At 42.2% G+C, this 17,527-nt stretch overlaps 1 protein-coding gene across 1 annotated transcript; it reads left to right on the top strand.

Moving 5' to 3' along the window:
• Nucleotides 1–79: 79 nt before the first annotated feature.
• On the top strand, nucleotides 80–16,074 carry HSPA4 (heat shock protein family A (Hsp70) member 4). Its single transcript, XM_064671664.1, has 19 exons — nucleotides 80–251; nucleotides 3,929–3,986; nucleotides 5,653–5,793; nucleotides 5,990–6,112; nucleotides 6,574–6,673; nucleotides 7,071–7,204; nucleotides 8,539–8,783; nucleotides 9,164–9,240; nucleotides 9,517–9,668; nucleotides 10,635–10,741; nucleotides 11,084–11,217; nucleotides 11,676–11,857; nucleotides 12,251–12,337; nucleotides 12,837–12,989; nucleotides 13,460–13,585; nucleotides 14,511–14,618; nucleotides 14,932–15,051; nucleotides 15,445–15,606; nucleotides 15,823–16,074. Exons 1-19 carry the CDS (start codon nucleotides 145–147, stop codon nucleotides 16,018–16,020), a joined length of 2,514 nt encoding a protein of 837 aa, XP_064527734.1. The 5' UTR covers nucleotides 80–144; the 3' UTR covers nucleotides 16,021–16,074.
• Nucleotides 16,075–17,527: the final 1,453 nt, after the last annotated feature.

The following is a 17,527-nucleotide window of genomic DNA, read 5'->3' as shown; positions in this document are numbered from 1 at the left end:
CAGAGCCCCTCCCGCCCGCTCAGCCCCCGGCGCGCTTCCCGCGGTCTCGCGAGATCTGCACCGCCCTCAGCGCCGGCGCGGCCGCGGCCCGACGGGATCTTTCGAGAATTGCCGGCCCCGCGCTCCCCCCTCAGCGCCGCCGCCATGTCCGTGGTGGGCATCGACCTGGGCTTCCAGAGCTGCTACGTGGCCGTGGCCCGCGCCGGCGGCATCGAGACCGTCGCCAACGAGTACAGCGACCGCAGCACGCCGTGAGTGAAGCCGGGGAGCCGCGCTGAGGCGGCGGGAAGGCGCCCGCGGGGCCCGGCGTGGCGGGGCCGGGGAGGGAGGGAAGCGGCGGGGCCGTGAGGAGCGGAGGGATAAAGTGCTTAGAGACAAGCGGTAAAGCGCGGCGGACGCAGGGAACCCGCTTTGTTCCCTGCCTTTTGTAGAATCACAGAATCGTAGAAGATTATGGGATTGGAATGGACCTTAAAACTCATCCAGTTCCACTCCCTGCCATGGGCAGAGACACCTTCCACTAGAGGAGAGCCTGAGAGAGTTGGGGTTGTTCAGCCTGGAGAAGAGAGGGTTGTGTGGAGACCTCAGAGCCCCTTCCAGTGTCTGAAGGGACCTGCAGGGAAGCCGAGGGGGGGTACTCTGCATCCTGTGGTGGCAGGATAAGGTTCAAACTGACAGAAGGGAAATTCAGGTTAGATATACGAAGAAATTCTCCCCCGTGAGAGTGGTGAGGCCCTGGCACAGGTTGCCCGGAGAAGCAGTGGCTGCCCCAGCCCTAGGAAAGTTCAGGGCCAGGTTGGACGGGGCTTGGAGCAACCTTGGATAGTGGAAGGTGTCCCTGCCCATGGCAGGGGGTGGAACTGGATGAGCTTTCAGGTCCCTTCCAACCCAAACCATTCTGGGATTCCACGATTCAGTGTGATCACTGTATTCAAACCCTGCTCATGTAATGAGCCCTCCCCACAGATTTCTCAAGAAGAGTGTGCATTGCCTCTGTTTAATAAAACTTCCCAAGAAGGAGTGAACTGGAATAAAACTCTTCTACAAGTGAATTGCAAAATAAAGGTGGAAAAACAGCTTCCAGTGCCTCAAACCTGGAGGGAAACAGGAAAGCTGTCTTAGGAGTGTTCCTGCAGCTTCCCCTGTGTTGTAGTATGGCTTTGTTTGAGCACTGAAGTAAATTGCTGTCTTGGTGAGACAACAGCATCTTCTTGGATGTTTGGGGTTTTTTTTTAGATCCCTCACATCACTTCAAAAAGCCCAGAGGCAGAGAATGACCTTGCTTCTCATTAGACAATAGCTCACTCTGTTTGCTTGCTCTTGTCTCTAAGCAATGAATAAACGGAGAAAGAAATTTTGAATTCAGAACGTGTGCTCGAGTATCTGGAAATCTCTTAAGTGTTCTCAATAATATGGAAGCTTAAAGTTGGATGTGCTGGGAAAACTTTAATGTAGAGAATGTCAAAGCTGTCCTCTAATAGATCCAGGTATTTGGCTGTCAGGGAGTTCTGCTGACAAATATATGTATATTTGAGATATGAGCACAAATCTCCCTCATTGAAGGAGATAAGCTAAATAAAATATCTGACATAATGTGTCTCTTGGGAAATAATGCAGTTATGGGAGGCTGAAGTGAAATTGGAAGAAATGAGCATAATGAAAATGAGAGGATTTTTGTCAGGACTTAATCTCCAGGTACTGTTTTGAGGAAGACAGAGAACCATCCTGCAAGCAGACCTTTATATTAAAAGAAATTCTGAATGATATTTTAAGTGCTGTGGAAACAGAAACCTGGTTCAAAAAGTCAGTGCTGAGCAGTTTTTAGAGTAGGGAAAATCATGCAAGGTATTGTGACAGGTTTCCCCAGGAATTGGCTCATGGTCGGGATTAAACACTGTGTTTTCTATGGTGACATCCAAACTTTGGGAAGGCTTAGCAGATGTGTGTTACTGTAATAATCTGTATTATTAAAATAAACCTCACTGAGTGCATTGTACTGAGTTCAGTGGCACAGATGACACTCTCATGGAATCCGCTCTCAGCTCTGTACTTGGATTCTTCCAGAATCCTGCAAAATTTGAACTTGTACATCCCAAAGCTGAGCAAAACATGTTTGTCTTTGAGTATGGAGAAGTGGTAGAGAGAAAGCTAGTGAAAACAGAGAGGAGAAAATAAGAGAGTTTAATTATTTCCATAAGGATGAAGGGACTTGGATTAAATGAAATCATTGTGACTGACCCTTATGGAACTGGTGCTGATTGTCAGTGCAGAGGAAACGAGCTGTCAGGGGACAGGGAATCTTCCCAGGAAGTGACAGTGAATGGCAGGGTGAGGTAGTGCCTGCAGGTCTGTTTAAGCAGAGATTTTTAGCTTTCTAAAGTTGTTTCGTTAGACCTCTGACGATCTTCACTATGATTGTTTCTACTTGTAATGCAGTGGTTAGTTATTCAGCTTCCAGAAGTTGTGTAATAGTGTAATTTGTATTTAATGAGTTAACTCTGGTTCCTGTGAACTGATTTGAGGAATAAGACTGTCTGTAAATTCTTCCCTCCCTCCCTCCCTCCCAGTTTCACTCACCTCTGTGCTGGGTCCCTGCGCGGCTCCCCAAGGCTCATCTGAAGTGATGGATTTGTGTTGGTGAAACGCCTTTGGTTTGTGAATTTAGCAGTGAAGTAGCTGTGTGGAGCTTTTTTTTTTTGTCCAAGAGAAAGGCAATACTTTATGTTCATGTCTTAATTCCTTTCAGGAGACCAGAGTAAATTAATAATCAGCTTCCTGCTCCAGGGCTCCTGAGGTTTTCAACTCCTGTTCCCTTGTTGTGGGTCTGCAGAGCATAAACTTCCCACTTTTTATTGACTTGAATAGTTGTTTCAAACAACAACAGTTTTATTCAGAAATGTTAATTCTATTGCAGTATATGCTTTAGGGTAGGCCTTGCTTCATTTATTATGTTATTAATAAATTGGAAGAAGATATAAATCCACTGCGATATCACCCCAGTCTTCAGTTTTGGTTTTGACAGTTTCTGCTTAGAACACCCAATTCCAAACCTCAGGCTGAGCTGGAATGTGTTTCTTGTGGCAGCCCTTTGGCATCACCCTGCTGTAAAGCAGATTCTTGACCTGCTGCATGGAGAGCAGCTTAATTACACTGTTAGGATGTTGTGCGAATAGGAAAGATCTGCTTGCTTAATGGCAGGTTTCCCCCCACTAAGTTTACCTCAGTGGTATGAAGAACTTGGATTAGAGGGCTGGGGTTCACTTTGTTAGGGCTCCTACAGTTTGTTAAATATGTAAATTGAGAGGCTTAATCGGCCTAGGAATTTCTCCAAAAAGGAAGATTTCTTTATTCAGAACTGCAGCTGCCACAAAGCACTGGGAGTAAAGCATGATTTTCCTTTTGGTAATCCACATCATTTCAGTGGGTACAGATCAAACTCTCAAACACCAATCTTTCTCTGCAGGTTTCAAACCTTGAAGGGTTTGCCTTAAAACTGGAAAGCTTAGTTAGCATCTGGAACAGACATGTGGGAATGATTTCCTTAATATCTGATTTTCCTCCTGTTTATCTTCTGCAGTCGAATGTTTCCTGTGTTATTAGCAACCAGCTTACCTTTGGGTGGCTCAGATACACAGGTAATTAGTGAGATAAAGGCTGTCTGCCCAGTCAGTACTTAGGTGGAAAACTTGAATGAGCATAAATAATTTGGGTTTAGTGCTGTTCTACAGTGAGGAGCATTGCTCTTGTGACTGGAATTAGACTGCCTGATTTTTCCAGAATCCACAGAATACTCCATGCATATATTGCAGTGAGGGACCAACTTTCTAATTGGACCAGTGATATTCTAAACAGTATCAAAACTTTTTGCCAAAAAGATGTGCAGTGCAGCTGTACCAATCACTGACTGAACTCTTTCTTCTCCTTGTAGCTCCTGTATATCCTTTGGCCCCAAGAATCGCTCGATTGGTGCTGCAGCTAAAAGCCAGGTGAGCGGATGGTTTGGGGAAAAGCAGCGTCAGTGGCCAAGAATCAGCTCAGCAGAGTGTGGGTTTTATCACTGCAGATAACAGATGTCTCTGAGCTGGTGTCCTGGTGTCTCCATACTAATGAACAGCTGACCTTCCTTCAGCTGTTCAGCATGTACTGCTGCTTTGTCATCTGGGATAGCAATCTCAGGGTTGATCCTCGCACATCATGAAATGTACAAAATAAATCTGTGCCTCTTAAGAAATTCTGATAAATACTAATTATTTTTTTTTAAGTTGCAAATGTAAATTCTAAAGCTAAGCAGTAATGTTTCACCCTGCCTTAGCTTCTTCCAGTTCCTGTGCATTATGTTGGCTTTTAATTATGTGACTGCATTCTGTAGAATTCCATTAAGTGCACGATTTTGGCAGAAAAGGAACATACTTGAGTGTAAATAAATACAGCTTTCTTGACTCTTTGTGGTTGAATTACAACCTAAATTACACCTCTTGGGTGTTCTTGCCCATAGCTTGAGTTTCTGTTGCTGTAGGTAGGTAAACATAATTTAAGGGCTGAGAAGAAGTTAAGCTGATTGGATTTGCTTGCAATATTTAGGTCCTGCTGTACCATATTTTATGTTGCTGTGAAACCCCTATAAAAATGATTTATTTTTTTTAAGTCTCCTACAGGAAGTGACTAGTTAAACAATTGGGTTTTCTTAGCCTAAAAGCCTAGAGATACATGAAGATTCATTATCTAGAATACAAAAATCACTGGACACAGCCATGTTATTCAAGAACAGCACAACTGTACTAGAACCAAACACAGCTGTTTTTTCTGGAATTGAGTGTCTGCTTAGCTTAACGAAATCCATTGGCACAGAGCACAGTAGAGATGAGGTATGTCCTGCAGAAACTAAACCTAGAAATCATCCAGCCCAGGTTGCTTAGGAAATAGACACCTGACTGGAAGCGAATCCCAGGTAAATGCTGTATGGAACGGTGCTTGTCTGCTCTCTCACTTACTGTGGTTTTCAGTACGTGCCTTGCTCTGATGTCAGTGAAAGAATTCAGTGTATTTGCACTACGTGAAACAAGCTGTGACAAATTTTCAGTTCTCCATTTGTGCTGATCTCTGCTGTTCATAAAACACAATCTACCTTTTGTCAGTTAAATCAAGTTGATGGTACCATCTTGGGGCTCTCCTGACTTTTTAAAGCTTCATGCCAAGGTCCTTGAGCTGTTTTGTGAGAGTGTCTGTGTTAATTGTTGTGTGCACGTGATGAACCTGAGCTGGAGTTTACACCCATGTGCTTGTTATGTTTGGGAAATAACTGACTGCAGCGCACTAGAAAGGTAGGGGTAGGAAACAGGTAAATGGGAAAGAGGCTTTGCTAACAGTTCTACAGAGTGAACTACACGTACACTGAAAATTGAGCGCTACTGTAATCAATATTTCATAGACTCTTGGCTCAGTTTTTAGCTTACATTTATTTTACATCTCAAATTTCTGTAGGTTCCCTGAGCAACCAGAGGGAAGTTGCCTCCCAGCACCTGCCCTGACACTATTAAGATACAAATGACAAAAATATTCTGGCGAGAGAAGCATGAGAACAAAACTCTTGTCTTCTGTTTGAAATTCAGATGTTCCTCTGCCACGTTGTATTAAAGATTTCTTTTCCTCTAGGTTATTTCAAATGCAAAGAATACAGTACAAAGTTTTAAAAGATTTCATGGTCGTGCATTCTCAGATCCCTTTGTTCAAGCTGAAAAAGCAAGCCTTGCCTATGAACTTGTCCAGCTGCCAACAGGCTCAACTGGCATCAAGGTAAGTCTGGCATGCTTGAGAGAGAGCCAGAGGAAGAAACTGATAAAGTTTCCTTTTATCTCTTTATTTTAAATCTGCTCACTGTAGTTTCTGTTCTCTTTTGAATGAAAAGTCTTAATAGGGAATGAAAGGCTAGTAATGGGGTTGGTGCATGGGTTTTACTGCAGTGTAATGTGTGCACAATTTTTATTTGAAGGCCATGTATATGGAAGAAGAAAGAAACTTTACTATTGAGCAGGTGACAGGAATGCTTCTTACCAAATTAAAGGAGACTGCTGAGAATGCGCTTAAGAAGCCTGTGGTTGACTGTGTTGTTTCTGTAAGTATACAACAAAATATGTAAGACTTATTTACTATCATAAACTGAAATGATCGCAGCATTAAATTAAATGTGATTAAATTGCCCATTAAATTTGGATATCTCGGTATCTGCCTTTTCTGTTTTAACTGAATCTTACATCTCTTCTTCAAAACTAGACTTTCCTCATTAATGGTCTTATTTATGCTGCTAATTAGCAGCATAAATACTATTTGTTACCTGTTTCTGGTTCTTTGCTCCAAAAGCAAGCAGCTTGTGATATAGAATGGAAGAAGATTCAGAAAAAGTAACTTTGTCTTCATGTAATATTTCTTTTTCTTTTTTCTCTATTGCAAGTGAAATGAACGCCTAATTTGAACGATGCCTCAGCTCTGCTCTACCAACTCACTGTCCACTCTTGTAACTGTTTACTAAAATTGGCTCTGGTAAATGTTAATATTGACACTCTGATCACCTTGCAGGTTCCTTCTTTCTACACAGATGCAGAAAGGAGGTCTGTGATGGATGCTACACAGATTGCTGGTCTCAACTGTCTGAGACTAATAAATGAAACAACTGCAGGTAATTCTTTTGTTTCCCTCACTCAGTGTTGTATTTTTATTAGATAAAAGGGCTTTTTCTCTGCCTGTGATCCTTGCTCTCTGAAATTACAGTTCATTTTATAAGCTTAAAATAGATGAGTTAATCATAAATTTTCTTAACCTCTGGTCTGGTTTTTTTCATTGTTTTACAGAGGCTTAAAGATATTTCTTGAATATGTGTTTTAATGCAGCTGAAGGAAGGGCTGATACTGTTTAATGTTCTTCCATTTTTCTCTAGCACTGGGAATTTTGTTTAATAAGATCAATGTCTGTAGCTTGAGAATTACATCACTAAACAGCATTAGTATTTCCTTGTACCACTTACTTCTTGAGCAATTACAAAACTGAATGTCCTAACTGTACTTTTATTTCTGTAGTTGCCCTTGCATATGGGATCTATAAGCAAGACCTGCCTGCCTTGGAAGAGAAGCCACGGAACGTTGTTTTTGTGGACATGGGGCATTCTGCATATCAAGTTTCTGTTTGTGCATTCAACAAAGGCAAACTGAAAGTAAACAATCTGTTACACATGCATTTTAATTACCTGTAGCACATCCATCAGCACATCCAGGGACTGTGGCAGGCAAGCCTGCCTGGCTTCACAGAAGTGTGTCCAGACAGCTCAATTCATGTTCTTAAAATTGCACTTTGTCTGGAGCGAAAGTAGGGCAGGGAACTAAAAGCTTTTGAGCAGTGTGTGGAGGAAGCAAACATGCCTTAATCAGCAGACTTTGGCAAAGAATAAAAAAACTGGATTAAATGGTTTATTCAGAAATTACCATATCTAACTGCATACTGCTTTCAAAAAAATACTCCATTTCAGTCATAAGATCGAGCATTAAAGCAGGAATTCTTACAATAAGGTATGAGAGACATTTTTTTAACCTCATGTAGAAGAGTAAAAACATTCTTAATTACTTTAAGCTGCCCGTGGAAGCTAAGGAAGTGACAGTGTACTCCTGAGTGTACATCACCAAAGCATCGGTGTTTTCCAGCAAATACTGACATTTCTTAATGGCTTTTCTGAACTTTACAGTTCCAATAAATCCTCTTGATTGGCTAGAGAAACATGCAAATTTTAAAGCATGGGGTAGTGAAATGCAGAGAAATGTTCTGAGAACATTAGTTTTGTAGTAGTTCTGTTTAGTGAGGAAACATAACCTACTTTATGTTTCTCTCAGATTTGTTTTTTAAACGTATGAAAGGGATGCTTTTGGGTCTAGATTGGAGAGCTGGGCAGCAGGGCAATCAGACAGTGTAGAGACCAAACCCAGTCTGAGGGTGTATTGAGGGTAATGTGATACTTCACTGATTTCTGTTCCTTAAAATATAAGTTCCAAGTATGTTCCCAGATCAGAATCAGGTCAGGTGGATGGGCTACAGGTGTTCTTTGCAAATAACTCCTCCGTCAAAAATGAGCACCTATTTGCAAGAGTCAATATCATTTATTCTCCTGCTTTATTTTTAGCTTGGTGTAAGCATGTTCCACCCTTATGAGGCATCAAATATTAAACTGGGATATGATTCAAACTGACAGTGGCTAAGCAGAATTTGGAAACGGATGGTCTGCTCACAGCAGTAGTTACTGAACAGATTGTGTTGTTAAGCCTTGAGCTGTCTTCCTAAATTTCTTTTAGAAGCAATTGTCACCTCATTCCAAGAGTGGGGGGAGGCCCAGGGGGCCAGGGCTGCTGTTTAGCATTTGAGATAGCAATGTTGTGATCCTTGCTTTGCTTTAGAGTTGAACTATATTTGAAACAAAGCAATGCTTTGATGTTAGCTGCTAATTGGTTTCACTGAGTAATGGCTCATTATACTATTACTGAAGGATTCCATTTCTTTAAGGTTCTTGCTACAGCGTTTGATACAACACTTGGAGGCAGGAAGTTTGATCAGGTGTTAGTTGAATACTTTTGCGAAGAATTCGGAAAGAAATATAAACTAGACATAAAGTCCAAGATCCGGGCGCTGCTGAGGCTGTACCAGGAGTGTGAGAAGCTGAAAAAACTGATGAGTGCCAACGCCTCTGATCTGCCCATGAACATTGAGTGCTTCATGAACGACATAGATGTCTCTGGAATGATGAACAGGTAATGTTTAACCTTTACAAGGGTGAGCTTTACAGTGCCCTTCAGTCAAGAAAGAAACTTGGTACTAAGTAGCTCTTGGAACTGAAGGGAGGTGGGAAATCAATGTACAGCATGTGCAGGAATGCTGCTCAAAATGGAAATGTTTAGAGACTGGTCAGTGGCCTTGAGTTAGGAGGGAGGGCTGCGAATGTTGCAAAGGTGCCTGGATTATTGGAACCAACTTGGTGTGGGAGAATATACTAAAGTATAAAACTAGGGTTGGGAGAGAGAAAAATCTGCAGTACGCAGTTCAAGTGGCATTCCTTCAATTTTGCATCCTGTTGTGTTTGCAGCATTGCTTATGGTGTGTTACAACTTTGTTTTATGGCTTCTTCCAACAGAGGCAAATTTTTAGAGATGTGTGACGGACTCCTTGCAAGAGTTGAGCCGCCCCTTCGCAGTGTCCTGGAGCAGGCCAGTAAGTGTGTGTGCCTTGTGTTCTGCATGCAGAACAGAGACAGCCAGAGCACAGACTTCCTTTGGGTGTGGGGCAGATGGATTTAGCACAAACAACAGTTTCTTGCTTAGTAGTTAAAAGTTTTAAAAAACTTTCACGCGAGCTAAGATCTTATATTACTGCTTAGAAACTTAGAGAACATACTTAAAGTAATGGTTGGTCTAATAAAGCTTACAGTTTGTTCATGTGAAACAGAAACATTTAATCTATAAAAACCATTGTCTTACTCCTTCCTAGAGTTAAAGAAGGAGGATATTTATGCTGTAGAGATAGTTGGTGGTACCACAAGAATCCCTGCTGTAAAAGAGAAGATCAGTAAATTTTTTGGCAAAGAAGTCAGTACGACTTTGAATGCAGATGAGGCTGTGGCACGAGGTTGTGCACTGCAGGTAAAAAGTGGTTTGTTTTAGTTGTATTTTTATTGAAATCCATAAATATTTGAGCCAGAGTCTACAAGTAACATGAAATATACTTCATGTGTGATGTAGAATAGATGCAAATAAGCTTCAGGAGGGCAGCTTGGAGAATGAGAACAGCAGCGTAAAGTGATTCCTCTGTGCTGTTTGTCTGAGCCAAATCAGTGGATCAGTGATGCTTGTTGAAATGTCTTTTTCTTCTGCTGTGTCTGGGAACCAGGAATCTGATAAAGCTCATCCAGGGTTCTCTCTTCCAGAGTCCTTTTCAGGGGCCTGGGTTAGAGGGCAAATTAGTTTTTTACAGCACTACTGATAAACTTGAGATATGGCAATTGCTTAATGATGTGGGTGGGAGTCAAAGCTTAGGTTCTTACTAATGGAAATCTGTGTCCTAAGCTGAACTTGGTCACTGTTGAATGGCTTAAGCAGTAGTAAATACTCCATAGTTACTAGTGCTGCCATCTTTTGAATGTACCTGAATTTAGCTCTCGTCATCTCTAATATGTGCTCACAGTTCTTTTCCATCAGGGATATGAACTAGCTGTTGGAATCTGCTTAAGAAGAGAACTTTGTGTTCTAGTATGCAGAAGTCCTCGTCCTATGTCACTCTGGAAAAGTAACTTTAATTAAATTTAATTTCTGATTTCTTATGTTGGCACTGAAAATTCAGTCGCCCAATGATAGCAAACCAAACACAATGACTCTAAAGTAAAACTTGTGTATTTCCATTTTCAGAGTGAGCAGATTGTAACAGCTACCTGAGAAGGAAAGGTTCTTAGTGCTTCCAGTGCTTGTTATGCAGGTCCTAAGTCCATCAGTATTAGTCTCCCTTAACAAAGTAAATCTACATATTAAGCAGCATAAATAGCTACTTGGTGAATTAAATTCCTGTTCATCTGAAGTCTGAGTGTTTGTAATGTGGCTCTTGTGCTCTTGCAGTGTGCTATTCTATCCCCGGCTTTCAAAGTGAGAGAGTTTTCCATCACAGATTTGATACCGTATCCTATTTCTTTGCGATGGAATTCCCCAGCAGAGGAAGGGTTAAGGTAAAAATAGTTCAATCTTCTTGCATTTACAGCTTAAAACTAAATGGTGATGACTAGATTAAATAACACAGTAGGAGTAAATACCCTTAGAACAGTGACCATTTAACACTTCAAATTTTGATACTTATGATGTTAATGACAGTAGAAAACAAAATCAAGGTCAAGTGGCATTTTGGCACTTCCTACATGGCTGTTGGTCTTACTTGACCTGGAAGGTCAGGACAGTCTTTTGTTACTTCATAAGGAAGCTTTTCCTTAAGATATGAGTATCTAGAAACGTGTTGTTGACTTACCAGCTACACTGTCCCACATATTGAAAAGGTGCTCTGTTTTCTCTTGCAGTGACTGTGAGGTCTTTCCCAAGAACCATCCTGCTCCGTTTTCCAAGGTCCTCACGTTCTACAGAAAGGAGCCCTTTACTCTGGAGGCGTACTACAGTTCCCCCAAGGACCTGCCTTACCCAGATAGTGCTATAGGTTAGGACCATTCTGTGGCTTTCAGCTTTATTCATAATCTTGTCCATGTTTCAGGACTTTTCTGTCTAATTGTATAATCTGGAAGTGCATCCTACTACAAATTCTGTAGGGACAGGTTTCCAAATGGATCTACAGTAAAATAAGTGGAGTAACATGAAGTTTATGGACAAGAAGAGCATCCTAATATTGGAGCAAACCTGAAAGGGGAACACTGAGAGTTGTGCAGTCTTTTGCTGTGTTACAAGTAACACCAGCTTTTACAGCACAACTTAGAGAATTCCTAAAAGCTGCGTGTCCCAGCATTGCTGAGTAAAAACTGGATTGTCTGACTTGAGTAGGATTTGATATCCCCTGAGCGCATCGCAGTGAGCTGCGTCAGCAACAGGCAGGTTTTACTTTGCCTTCAGCACTTATGTTTATCAAATCTGTTTGGCTTTTTTCTCTCTGGGATTGTTTAGCTCACTTCTTGGTTCAGAAGGTCACTCCTCAAACAGATGGATCAAGTTCCAAAGTGAAAGTCAAAGTCAGAGTAAATATCCATGGCATCTTCAGTGTTTCGAGCGCATCTTTAGTGGAGGTTCATAAATCTGATGAGAATGAAGAGCCTATGGAGACAGATCAGCACGCAAAGGAGGAAGAGGTAACAGACTTCATTGCTCTTGGCTTCTTAAAATCTTGCTGAAACACAACTGGCTAAGTTCTGGGAAGGGTCTGAGACTTGTGTAATGATTTAGTAGACATTTCCAGCAACTAAAGTATGAGATTAAGTACTAATTGTAGCATGTTACACCAGTGACAAATCTCTTTAAATCAGGACTGTGAGGCGTGGATGAAACTGTTAATCATGGAGATGTTGCTTGCCTAAACAAAGACTGGGAGCTTACCATTTGTGCCTTAAGACTCTACTTCAGTTTTCAGTCTGTTTCTTTTGCCCAAAAGAGCATTAGAGGTGTAAGTGAAGTGATCACCCTAGGAACTGAAACAATGATGTGCATTTGTTTAATGTCTGAAATCGGATCTCTCTGAATTTCAGAAGATGCAAGTAGATGAGGAGCAACAAAAAGCTGAAGAACAACAGCAGACCCAACCTGAAAATAAGGCAGAGTCTGAAGAAATGGAGGTAACATGAGCATTTGAGACTTTTATTTTCATGAGATTCCTGAGAATATGCAGAGTGTGAGCATATCTGCTGCCTTTGTCATAGTTCTGGAAGCTGAACTTTTATTTCAGTGCACTGGTAGTCTATTGTGAGTAGAGCTTTAGAAAGGACATAAATGGCACTGATAACTGCAGACCTGTCAGGTGACCTGGTACTGATAAAATGAGGGAACTCTCCTGTTCATAGAAGAACTAATCATCTAGTTTTCAATAATTTAAAAACTAGAAAAGTGTTATACTATGGGCACCATGACCCATGAATGTAGACAGTATGCCCAGAAAAGGTCAGTGGTTGCATTAATTATCTCAGACTTTAGCAGCTGAGGTGTCAGAATGATAGGGAATGTTTAGTTCTGATGCTGAGGTGCACTAACTCATTTTTTTGAATATAAGTCTTGACTGGTCGCCTTGAACTGCCTGATGATGTTGTTTTTACTGTGAATATATTTTTTTCATTGCAGACTTGTCAGGCTGACTCAAAAGACAAGAAGGTGGATCAACCACCTCAAGCCAAGAAGGCCAAAGTGAAGACGACCACAGTGGACCTTCCCATTGAGAACCAGTTGGTGTGGCAGATAGGGAAGGATATGCTCAACTTATTCATTGAGAATGAGGTAAACTCTTACTTGACCAAGCTAAAAATGTTACTAGTTGGTCTCCAGAAATGTTGGTGTTCATTAAACAAGGTTAAGGCTGATCAAGAAAAGGAATAAAACATGCAGTTAAAATTCTGATGTGAACAACACTGCCCCATGGAAGCAAAATACATTCCTCCTGTTCAGTGATGGTGTAAGTCTCACTGAAGAGCTGTTCTGCAGGAAACCTCCAAAATCACCTGCAGTTACAAGGTGCAGGTGGCCCGTCAGGTGAAGGTTTCTCAGCTGGAGCAAGATTGTTCGGTTCTGCTTTGGATATTGCACCAAAACTCAAATTGATTTTTATTCATGTACTGTGTTAGAACAGTTCTGTAAATTACAATATTGCAAAATCTTTTTCAAACTTAAGCCTTTTCTCGCAAGGTGTCCTGACAATAAATATTAAATAATTAGCTTTTTAGCCAACTGATTTGACAACTTGTTCACAGGGTAAGATGATAATGCAGGACAAGCTGGAGAAGGAGAGGAATGATGCCAAGAATGCAGTGGAAGAGTATGTGTATGAAATGAGAGACAAACTCTGCAGTGTTTATGAGAAATTTATTGGTGAAGATGTGAGTACTGCTGCTGGATTGTCCTTTGATATGTTGTGTTACAATGAGCAGTTGTAGTTAATAACTTTTGACCTGTATCACACACTGTGCTTACTTATATATTCAGACTTTTAAATTTGAAGAAATAACTTGTAACCTTTCTGGCTCTGAAGATAATCTGCTAAATGGGACTCAGGCACAAACCACTGGTTCTCTTCCAAAACAGTTGCAGCAATTAAGATGGTATCAGGGTGTGTTTCCAGACTAGGAGGCCTTGCACAATCATTTTAGGACAACCTGTTCTATATTGGCTCTTTGTCAGTATTTAGGATAGTTTAAAAAAATTAAGACAGAGCAGCCCTACCCAGGAACATAATAGGTGGGATTAGTCTGACTAAATGTGGGCATTTGTATCTGGACTGGTTGCCTAAAAACCTCTTGGCATTATTAATCAGCTTTCCCTGTTGTACCGAAGAGCTGGGTGTGTAATTAATATAATTCCAGCAGGATGAATCACTGGACTCCTGACTGGATCTCCATTGATTGCAGTGGAGCCTTGCCAGCCAGGTGTCTGCAGAGCCCAATACCCACATCAGAGCCCAAACTGGGACATGTCAGGTGACATTTATGGCATCTTAGCTAAAGATAAGTTTCACTCTGTTCTCAGACTTGCTCATATAGTGATGATGAAAATGGGAAGGGAAAAAAAAGCCTTCTATGTGACAGTATTGATCTAAACTGTCGGTGTCACAGATGGTTCTTTCTTGAGCCTGGTCTTCACCACAAAGCCATACAGAAGAATATTTTGTTTCTTTAGGATAAAGAGTTTCAGACAGAGTTTTTTGGGTTCTAAAAATATAACTCTTCCAGAAAGGTTCCAAGTATCATTTAGTATCATCTGTCATCTAATAAATTATCTCACCATCTATTTTGTGGGTTGCTTCAGGATCGGAATAGCTTCACACTGAAGCTGGAAGATACAGAAAATTGGCTTTATGAAGATGGTGAAGACCAGCCCAAACAAATATACATTGATAAATTGACAGAACTGAAGGTAAGTGGTTCTTACATTCCCATGGGAATTTACTGAAGGTGGAGAACTTTGTTGCAGTGAGGAGCTCTTGGATCTGCTGATTTGGAGGTGAGCACTGGTGACAAACTGCTTGGTTTGCTTTTTAATTATGCAAGGAGCAGCTCTCAACAGACCTGTAACAACACAGGGTCAAGGGAGGCTCAGTCTTCCCTGTAATTGTAGAGAAGAGTCAAGAGTTCCAAGGAATTTAGCAACATTGGTGTATCCTGTCAAACCTTGCAGGATCCCATAGTAATGCTCCATGGATTTTGATACCTTTTGTGCTTTGTTTCAGACTCTGGGTCAGCCTATTCAGGCAAGATTCCAAGAATCGGAGGAAAGACCAAAAGCATTTGAGGAGCTGGGGAAGCAAATCCAACAGTACATGAAAGCTGTTCACGCATACAAAGCAAAGGTATTTCCACACTTAATTTCTGGAAAATGTAAGGAAATGGTACAGATCTTACCTAAATTTTAGGTAAGCTGCTTCAGACAAAAAGCTGGTGCAACTTCCTGGTGAGCTTATGAGTGTTTAATAGTTTTTTCATAAGTGGATGTTGGCTTGCAAGCCTGAGTCTTTTTTTTTTTTAATTAGGTGTTGATTTCCTCTTGGAGGGAGAATGCCAGCAGCAGTAGAACTTCAGGTCTCTGGTTACAGAGCTGTGGGTGATCAGCTCAGTTCCTCTGCTAACCAGAACAGCCTCCTGGCTCAATGGTCTTTAATATTTTGAAGCTAAAAGTCTGAAGAAATAAGGGTGCAGTTTGTGCTCAGACATTCACAGAGGTGCTCCTGCTTTGGCTGTTTCAGGATGAACAGTACGAGCACCTCGATGAAGCCGACATGGCAAAGGTGGAGAAGAATGCAAATGAAGCCATGGAGTGGATGAACAATAACCTCAATCTGCAGAACAAGAGAAGTCTTACTTTGGACCCAGTCATAAAAGCGAAAGACATCCAGGCTAAAACTAAAGTAAGTTTTTCTACATAAATCGCTGTATTTCCATGAATTTTTCTGCTTACTGGTCTAGGTTTTTGTGCTCAGAAAACAACCGAGGTAAGAAATCTCAAATGTATTGGGGAACATCAACCCTCAACTTGAATATCCCACTGGTGCTGTCAAAAGTTAAAGTACAACTGTGCGAAGGTAAAAACATTTCTAACAGTGTTTTATTTCTGTGTTTTGTAGGAATTGGCAAATATTTGTAATCCCATAGTCAGCAAACCCAAACCCAAGGTGGAACTGCCGAAGGAGGAGCAGAAGCCGACAGAACCCAACGGACCAGTGGACGGGCAGGGAGATGCCAGGAGCGGGGCCCAGGCCCCCGAGCAGGGCACTGCCCCCACAGCCACCGAGAAGAAGCTTCCAGAAATGGACATTGACTGAATTTCAGCACTTGTTTATATTATTGCAAACTACAATAAAGCTTTAAGTTGTCAACTTTGTATGTTCTGAATCCAAACTGAAGCAAGCGAATCCCACAGCGCTCTTGGTAACTCCTGGAGAGGTTTGGGCAGGGCAGCAGGTCAGAACACAGAGGTAGCAAAGGACTCGCTCAGCTCAGCAGTGTTTGCCGTTATTGATTGTATTTAGAAGTTTTGGTAGTTTAACTAGCCCTCTAGGAACAGCCATAACCTGCTTCTCCATTTTTAATGTCCAGGGTGAGTCAACCTTCCTTTGAAGGACAGCGACAGCAACACCTGGAGTCTGATGTTCACATTGCTCTTCCCTTTCCCTGGGGATTGCAGGAGCTGGGACTGCACGGAGGGAAGGGGAGAGCCCGAAGTGGAGTCTTCCATTGCCTGTGTTTTAGTGTTCATGCCTGCTCTGGACTCACTCTGATTTGCACTGGAACAGTTGATGGTTACAGGAGGTTTGCAGAGCAGTGGGTGGTTCATCAGCACCTTTATTCCTTAGCCCAGACTTCGGATCAGACTCTGAATGTGCTCCTGGACATGGAATTGGGTTTCTGGCAAACTCCCCAGCTAATTAGGCCCTGTAAACTCTTTGTCTCTAGTTAAATTAGCTGCTTTTAGAAAGAGTGAATTCTTGTATTTCAGCTGCCTACGCTGATAGTTGATTCTGACTTGTTCCTAATTTTTTCTGGCAGGGGTATGCTTGCTTCCACGAGGCCTTCATTTGGAATGCTTGGTTTTTTGGTTTGGGGTTTTTTTTCCAGGAAAACCAAGAAGTGATGGATTTGGCTTTTTTTTTTCTATGAGCTTTATACAATGATTTGCTTCTAGTACTGATTGTTATTAAACTTGCAAACATTAATTTGTATGTGTTAAAATCCAAAGCTGAAAAAACACTCATTCAGTTATTGCAAGAAATAAATGCACTGGATTCTACTGGATCACCTTCTCCAGCTGTTGATTCTGATAGAGAGAGGATGGGGTCGGGGTGGATGGAAGGGCTGTGTCCCTCCTTACTGGAGTGCGCAAGGAGCTCTCCGGGGCTGCACCGGGGTTTTAAGGCTTCCATGCTCCCAGGGATTTGGCGGGGTGTGAGGGGTGTCGGTTCAAGCCCACTGTAATCACAGAACCACGGAATGGCTGGGGTTGGGAGGGACTTCTGGAGTCCAACCCCCCCTTCCCAGGCAGGGTCACCTGGAACAGGAGCCACAGGAACGAGTCCAGGTGGGTTTGGAATGTCTCCCGAGAAGGAGACTCAACGCCCCCTCCTGGGTAGCTGTTCCCGTGCTCTGTTACCCTCCACGGGAAGAAATTTTTCTTCATGTCGAATTTGAATGTATGAATGTAAAGAAGTATCGCTGATGGATCGGGGGCTCGGTACCCGTTCCGTGTCTGTCTGGGGCAGGGAGGGGGCGGCCGTTCCCTGAGCGCCTCCGGGCTGGGCCGGCCCGGCCCTCCCGGCCGCCGGGGGAGCTGCG

The sequence above is a fragment of the Pseudopipra pipra genome, chromosome 15 (genome assembly GCF_036250125.1).
Source record: "Pseudopipra pipra isolate bDixPip1 chromosome 15, bDixPip1.hap1, whole genome shotgun sequence".
NCBI classification, from domain to species: domain Eukaryota; kingdom Metazoa; phylum Chordata; class Aves; order Passeriformes; family Pipridae; genus Pseudopipra; species Pseudopipra pipra.
The sequence above is the reverse complement of the archived record's forward strand: the minus strand, read 5'-3'. Positions and strand labels throughout refer to the sequence as shown.